The sequence below is a fragment of the Carassius carassius genome, chromosome 5, assembly GCF_963082965.1.
Source record: "Carassius carassius chromosome 5, fCarCar2.1, whole genome shotgun sequence".
Lineage (NCBI taxonomy): Eukaryota > Metazoa > Chordata > Actinopteri > Cypriniformes > Cyprinidae > Carassius > Carassius carassius.
This window is the reverse complement of record NC_081759.1, coordinates 38,094,634-38,102,838: the sequence shown is the minus strand read 5'-3', so window position 1 is coordinate 38,102,838 and position 8,205 is coordinate 38,094,634. Positions and strand designations below refer to the sequence as shown.

Here is an 8,205-nt window from a genome sequence, read left to right as displayed (position 1 = left end):
TAGAAGCAGTTATTTTAAATTGTAATATTTCACAATATAAATGTTTTTTTTCTTTTTTGCTAATTTTTGACCAAATTAATGTAGCCTTGGTGAGCATATTTTCTTGTATCCAAATTTTTTGATGAGTATTATGTACTTATATACTACTAAAAACAAACAGGCCGTGGTCAGCCTTTAGTACATTGTATGCAAGTCTTCCATCTTTTTTGCCCCTTTACTCCCACAATGTGCAGGAAAGTAAACTTAGCTACTAAATGATATATGGAGGAAAATACTGCAAGAACATGTCAAAAAAGGACAACGATATAATATTCTCCAAACTGATTTTATTTCATAGCAGTTAAAAAACCTGCTCAAAATAAAAATATAAGCTCTTCCAGAACCTTAAGCAGTTGTACAATCAACCCAGGGGAAAAAATCCCATCTCTGTAAAATGAAACCATAGTACATTATTTTAATACGCCATCTCAGTTTCAGGTTCAAGCTTCAAACTATGTCCTATTTTTCAGAACAAATGAACACTGATATAGTAAATGTTCCCAGAGACCACTAATAAGACCCACTCAGACTGTTTAATAGACTGTAACAATACATTCAAATGTAATTTACTAAGGCAAGATCTCTGGAAAACTTTCCTCTTCATTTAGTCAAAACCTTCACCAGCTTAGCTCTAGCATCCCAGGCCACATGATCTGCCTAATGAATATGGATTTCTGGGAAAGAGCTATCAAAGGCAATTAACTCAATTAGCTCTAGTTGCTAACCAGAGCTCCCTACAGAATAAACAGCACAGCTGTAGAGCAACAGATTCAGATACACATGTACAATTTCAGTCTCAACTCTCCACCACAACTGCATTAGGAACAAAAACAACAGAAAAGGCAGGAAAGAAGATAAGAATGGATTGTCTTCTCTTTCAAAACCCCAGAACATCTGATGATCTGATCCAGAGGACACGGAGCAGTTAACTGGACAGTTGCTGTCTCATTGGAGTTTAACAAGCAGGGAAAGTTCATGCCCTGTGATGATGCTGGCAACATGTACTTGTAATTTTCTCTACGGGAATCCCTGACATGCATATTTATACAAACCCAGCATTTCACCTTTTTCCAGTGTATCGCCACATGTCCTACGTTCCCCAACAACTTTGTTGAGGAAATAAGCACACTGTCAAAAGACCAAAAAAAGCTTTTGAACGCTCTCTCAAGGCATATACCCTAACTTTACTATGAAACCGTGCTGTAAATGCAAGGTAAAGAGAAAAGAGATGACAGGCAGAGGGCAGGTAGACATGGGGTCTGGTCCTCTGAGATTCTGCAATACTGCATAGACATGTCTTAATAAAAACGCCTTTCCAGGCGCTCATTCTGTTCCTCCATCAAGCTCCGGGGGTCCCTGCTGTTCCCATAAGCAGGTCGGCCCCCTCGACGGGCTCCTGAGTGGGGGTCTGGTTGTTGGGTTCAGCCGTGATGACGATGGTGTTCTCGTCCACCAGCTCGCAGGTGGGGTTGGCAAAAGCTGAAAAAGGAAGAGTGATGCGATGCATCTCACGCTCGTAGACCCGCTGCTCATGCTGTTTCTTGAGGTCACGACCCCTACAAGACGAAAAACGAAACCATTTCACTTCATCCACTGCCAGGTTTAGTAGTGTTTTATCACACATCAACTGAATAAATAATAGAATGGGGTATAAAACTCAAAACCCCATAAGTGAAATCTTAATTTTGCATTTTTTTCTAAATTGTGTTTTTATTTTTTTATTAAAATGTTTTTATATATATATTTGAAATATTTTTTCATTATAAATTCTTAAGCATTACAAATTTGAGTGAAATGTTTCATTAAAAAAACTGCTGTTAAAATGTTTCTTAGAGACACAAATAACATAAGGAAGTTTATCATGTTTGTCTGTATATAGCGATTTTCGTAAATAAATATATGCATATTTTCAATATGTACACTGTAAGACTTTTTAGTAACTTAATTTTTTTTAATTGAATGAAGAAAAAAAAAAGTGAGTTGGTACTAGACAGTCTTTTGACCATCTAAATAATTAAAATCCTATTAAATTAAAAGTGTAATGATTCTTACGTTTGATTTAAATTTTGTGACCTGAAAAGCAAAAAGTGAACTGTTGAACTATAAAGTTATGCGTCCACACATCAAATCCTTTGTGCCTGATCCCTGTGGTAATGAATGGAAATTATGTCTCATTATATGTTATGTTGTCATGATCCTTGATGAAAGATGATAATACTTTAACCGTTAAGACTATGTTTGTTAAACTCAATAAAAGCCCAAGGTTACCAATTAACTGTTCCAATGAGAGTTTTCCAAAGTCATACCTTCTGTCTCGGAAACACAGACTCAAAAGAACCACTCTGAATTACATAATCATAAATATTGACTTATTCAACAGTGTTTCCAATTCATTTCCTCTGAATATTATTTCTAATATATCAATTCAAGCTAGACTGTAATATTAAACCATGACGCACTACAGACAGAAGGAGTGATTTGTCTTCAGTATTGTCTATTTTTAGCGCTGAGATATAAATGCTCCGGAGGAGAGGGCCAGCTCTAATTCGTCACTCGCTGCCAAGGAAGAAACTGATCTCAATCACTGTCCTTTACCACGTCTTGAAAATTGAAGTTGAATGCTGGAGAAATCTTATATTGCTAAACACACCCCTGTCTTATCCTTCCTTTCACTCCATCCCTAGCCAGTCAGACTGTGCATGGCATACTTGTTATGCAATCCTCCTACACTTACCCAGCACTTTCCTGCCTGTGTGTCTGCAGTGAGCCCTGCTTTATCACAACTGAACCGAGCACTACCGCTCTCACAAGGAGTAAAGTATTTGGTTGAAGAGTTTGCCATCAATGTGGTATTACATCAATAAATGGTTCCAGTGGGTGACTTTGTCCTAGTATTATAGGTTAACCCTCCTCTCAGCCCAACATCCTGCCCCTGCCTATTAATACTGAGCCAAATTAATCGCTAGATAAACGATGACATACACACATTATCAGCTGACGCGCAAGTACATGCTGCCCAAGGCTACTGAGTTCCCTGCCAAACATATGACAAGATAAAGATGAGATTTTACCCAAAATTCTGATTTCTACTGTCACCTATTATCAAATAAAGCTTATTGTTAAATCACCAGAAATTGCTAATCTAATCTGAGTGATTACACGTGTCCAAAACAATTGATTTTAGAGTCCCTCTGTTCCTCCCCAAACTCAACACCCACTTCTAAATGTCAAAACAACCTCCTAAATATAGACAGACAAGATGCCTACAATATCTGCACCCACTCACCATCTCCCTTTCATGCGTCTAATGGCTTTAAAACGACAGTGTTACATGAAGCTGCTATGTGTTTCCAGCTAAAGCCTGGCCCTGTGATCTATACCACTTTATTCCCTTGAAAGCATGTAGCAAACCCAATGACATCCTTTAAATCTGTTGCACAGTCAGCACTTCTGAGCGACTCGGAGTAGATCAAAACCAGCATCTCATCAAGTCTCCTCATTCTGAAGAACTGAAGTGCCTTTTTTGCTAGGATTTTGTCTGTTGTGCTTTTCTATTGATATGTGCACACTGTAATGGGACATTGTGTTGCAGGTTGTACTGACCGTTTGTAGAAGTATCCGATTGTGATGCCACCTCCAAGTAGGATGATAATGGCCATCATGAAGACGGCCAAAACATAACCTGCCAAGGTAGCAAAGACAACCAATATACCCATGATCTTCTCGGTTCTTGGATGTGGTTTGATGTTTTAGACAACTCAACACTTACCGAGTGTCCCAAGGTCTTTCTTCTTCTTGGGTCCACTCCTGACCTGCTGTCGGACTCCCTTCACAGGCTGCACCGCCGCACCCTCCACCTGTGAGGGGAAGGAGTCAGCGTTTTCGAAGGTCTCCACCATCTTCGGGGTGAGTCCTTGAGTGGGGGCCGACTCTTCTGGAGCAGGGGCTTCTGTGGAGTTTTTATCTGTGGGGGGGACAGGAGAGTGTTTTTCTGTTGTTGTTTTTTTCTCAATCTGTGCGCTAATGTGAATCAGCTTTGCACTCCCATCAATTAACAAATCATTTATACTAAGCAGTTTTGCTGTGGTCTGGGAGTGAGTGCTCTGAACGGACATTTGTCTTCTTGTGGTTGTTGATTGGATGGAGGCAGATCAGAATGTGAGCTTGCAGTTGATTGTAAGAAAGATAATGTAAGGTAATGTAAGGTATACATCACCAGAAGTCTATGCGAAGTTAGAATTTTGATTTTGGTAAAAAAAAAAAAAAAAAAAGGAAACATTTGCATGGACGAATCATTCAAATAACTAACATGCATTTAGAAAATTGATGGGGTGAATTTTAAACTCATGCTGACTTCAAACAGCTAAAAAAAATAAATTTTGGTCTGAAAACATGCTCCACCCAAGTATGTGAACAGAAACAGACATTATAATTGCTCATTACATTCTGAAATGAGTCAGAACGCAATTCGCAAAATCTAGAAATAATAGTGCCCTGATATGCTTTTCCAAACAATGCTTTAGACTTTACTAGACACACTTGGCGATAAATGCTAGATCAATGAGATAAAGTTTGGCTATTTTGATTGAAATAGGACATTAGATGGACCTGATATATTTCAGAGGCCTCATAGAAAAAAATTCACAGCTGAAAACATTAACATTTACTTCTCTTGCTGTGGTCCAGCCCTCTACTCTGAAAAAGCTGTTTACACAATTCAGCAGAGTTAAAGAACATTATTTCGCAGCTCAACTAGCCAATCAGAAGCTGTTGCCGTGGTGTGCATCTTCCTCAGAGCCAATCATAATCCCAGAAGGCGGGGCCTACACCTTCTCTTGAACAGCCGCAGAACAAGTTTCCTTGTTTGTTCCTTTGTCTGTCCCAACTGAGGAAACCTCAAGGCTGATGAGTCTAGACTCGTGTTGTTGTTCAACTTTATCTGTCCTTGCAGCATGTGGAGTCAAAAGATAATTCTGAAGAAACCACATCAGTGTGGATTAAAACTGACCAAGTAGATTTTTTTTCAAAGTAGGGTACATTCTGCTCTATTTTTTGTTGTTGTTGTTAATAAACCAAATAAAAGTAAATACAAATGATTAAAAGCAAAAGTAAAGTTTGGTTCAGTTCCAGTTTTTAGAGTAGGCCCTGGGGAAACTGAAATATTTGGTGATAACATTTATCCCTCCCCAGAGCATGCTTTCTTAAAGCTATTTGCTTTTTCCCACAAAAAATAGACTGCACATTGCACAGTTCTGCTTTATGTACATATTTTTCAATTAGCTTCCTCCAGGTTCTTGGAAGAAACTGTGTGCAGCTAAACGAATGAGATGCTGGAAACAGTAACATGTTAGTAAGACCCAATTGTTAAATGCCTGAGACAGACACGAGTTAAATAAATCACTTTCATACATCAAAATCCCATTTCATGCTGGAGTGTTCATCTCTTTTCTTCCACCAAAAGTGCTCAGTGATATTCATTTTATTACAAAAGTTTAATGTGAAGAATTTAGAAAATGAACATTTATCTACAAGCTGCCACATTATTTTTATATATATACCTGTATATATATATATATATATTTTTTTTTTAAAGTAAGCGTGAACATGGCTACCTTGGCATGTCCTAATATCACATGCTTCTTTTCTGGTTGCTCCATCGGACCCAGAGACATAGCACCAGGGCTTTTCTGAAACATCTGGGTTGCGGCAGAAATTGTGATCTCCAACATCTGGCAAGAAGAAAACAACATGATTAACATTTAATTTTAGATTCAATGGATACTTAATAGTTTCAAACCATTTATTTATTTCTTTTTTGTTGGTGTGAACATGTGTTTTTGAGTGTGTCCCACATGGACTTCCCCAGAAATGTCCTCATCTGGATTATGGAAGAGTGATTGCTCAGCTTTTTGAGTTGGGCTGTTAATATCATCTGGGCAGCATGCCCAGAACCATAAATTACAAAATATATAATCAGCAACATTGATAGTTTGCAAACTGCACGTTCTAATTAATCATTACATTCTGTAAATATGCTTGGTTGTATGTATCCTAGCTTCATTTCCTCAAATATGATTACATTGTTTTGTGGTGCTGTTTTGAAAGAGCTTGATTTAAAATGTTATAATATGTACAAAAACATCATGGAAAGTAGAAGCATAAGTTACCAGTCTGTGAGTTTAGACTCTTCCAGTTGAGGCAGATATTCCCAGTGGATGTCTTCTGTTGAATTCCCCTATAGTCCTCTCCATTAGATGTTATGCACTCTGAGGGAACAAATCAGCTTCATGTGATTCGGAATATTGGTTTCGTTCCATTTATTTAGAATAAAGTGGTTACATTTTCATGACTAAATCACAACATTTACTACAATAGAACAATAGTCAATACTTTTCCAGTATATGCTTTGTTTGTTATGAACAGATTTGAAAGCATCATTTGCAAAACACTAATGTAAAATGCAAAATAGTCAGAAAATAAACCCTCAACCCCCATAAACTCAATCATTTGAACTAAATCCTACATTTATTATTATTATTATTGGAAAGTTGCAGCAACACACAAAAAGGGATCCTACCTTCAACAACAGACCGACAGTCCACCAAACCAGAACTCAGCAGAAACACAAAGTACAGCAGTTGAAACATTTTCATTCGTCGATGTTGTAAACAAGAAAAAATATTATTATTTATTCAAAATCGACACGAACACGATCTGTTGAAATGGAAGAGCCTGTGGTGAATCAAGCCACACTGCTCTCCACACACACCGCAGAAGTGCTCTTCTGAGCTGGTAAACAGCCTGAGCAGCTCTCTGCAGCGACCCCGCTCCTCCAGGTCCTAAACACCGCCGGCTCTCTCCTGATCATGATGTGTGGAACATGCCATTTTGGTAGGATATAATGTCAGCCAAGACACCGGAATGTTCCAGCAGACGACCGATTGTTTTTATTTGAATAATACCATTAATATGAATAATAATAATAGTCACTTTGTATGAAATATTTTGATAAACATACACACAAATGTTTTAATCGGACATAACCAGTTTTGGGGTTATAAGAATAATTAGTATATATAATTTAGTTATTTATGAAAATTTTAATGATTACAAAGGCAGTTACATAAGCATATGAATATTGTCACACACATACAGATATGATTGATTTATTTCCCAAACTGCATCGACTGCTTTAAAATATGAGACACTAATGTTTCAGGAGTTTAGGACACAGAAGAGGGCATGCTTTTTCTGTTTTATTTCCTTTTTGGGTTTATGTATATGCTTTATTTTTTAAGATGCTAGCCTAACTGTTTCATCCCAGAAAGATATTGTTAGATTCCAGTGTTTCCTGTCATAGTTATGCAAAGATTTGATAAAAAAAAAAAAACAGTATCATCATATTAAAGGGTTAGTTCCTCCCAACATGAAAATGTTATCATTGATTACTCACCCTCAAGTCGTTCCAAACCCGTAAGACCCTTTGTTCATCTGCAGAACACAAATTAAGTAATTTTTGATGGAAACTGAGAGCTCTCTGACCCTCCATAGACAGCAACGCAGAATTGTTAAATAAATTATTATTTTCTTTGCAAACCAAAAGTATTCTCGTATCTTCGCAAAATTGAAGTTGAATGACAGAATTGTCATTTTGGTGTGAACTAAGCCATTAAACTGTTTCCTGTAATGATCTTTAAAAAGTAAAAAGAGGTGCTAAAGTCTGATGTTATGGTGGCTGTGCTTTAAAAATAAATTATTCTACTCTTAATTTTAGGTTAAGAAAGATTTTGAAAGTCTGACAGTAGGCTACTACTTTAACCCTGTCTGCTTTAAATGTTTCAAAATGATTAATAGTTGAAAACATAATTATGTTCGAAATTAAGAATAGTATTTTAAATGTAATCAGTTACATTAATAAAGTAATTAAAACAGTTACACTACTTATTGCATTTTATAGCGTAACTTGTAACCTGTAACCTATTACATTTTATAAAGTAACCTTCCCAACACTAGTATCAAGAATATAATTACTAAGTCCATCCATCTTTTTTAAAATGCTAGTGTCAATAAAAATAAACAGAATGTTATTACATAATTGTTTAAAAATTATTCAACATTTTATATACCATAAATTAGAATGTATCAGACTGTCTCATGAAGAATTTT

General features: G+C 36.7%; 1 protein-coding gene across 1 annotated transcript; it reads right to left on the bottom strand.

Annotated features, from left to right (window-relative positions):
* Positions 1-311: 311 nt before the first annotated feature.
* Positions 312-6,873, bottom strand: pik3ip1 (phosphoinositide-3-kinase interacting protein 1). Its single transcript, XM_059551186.1, has 6 exons — positions 6,617-6,873; positions 6,207-6,305; positions 5,652-5,768; positions 3,809-4,003; positions 3,643-3,721; positions 312-1,595 (listed from the first exon to the last, which is right to left on the bottom strand). Exons 1-6 carry the CDS (start codon positions 6,690-6,692, stop codon positions 1,379-1,381), a joined length of 783 nt encoding a protein of 260 aa, XP_059407169.1. The 5' UTR covers positions 6,693-6,873; the 3' UTR covers positions 312-1,378.
* Between the last annotated feature and the right edge of the window lie 1,332 nt (positions 6,874-8,205).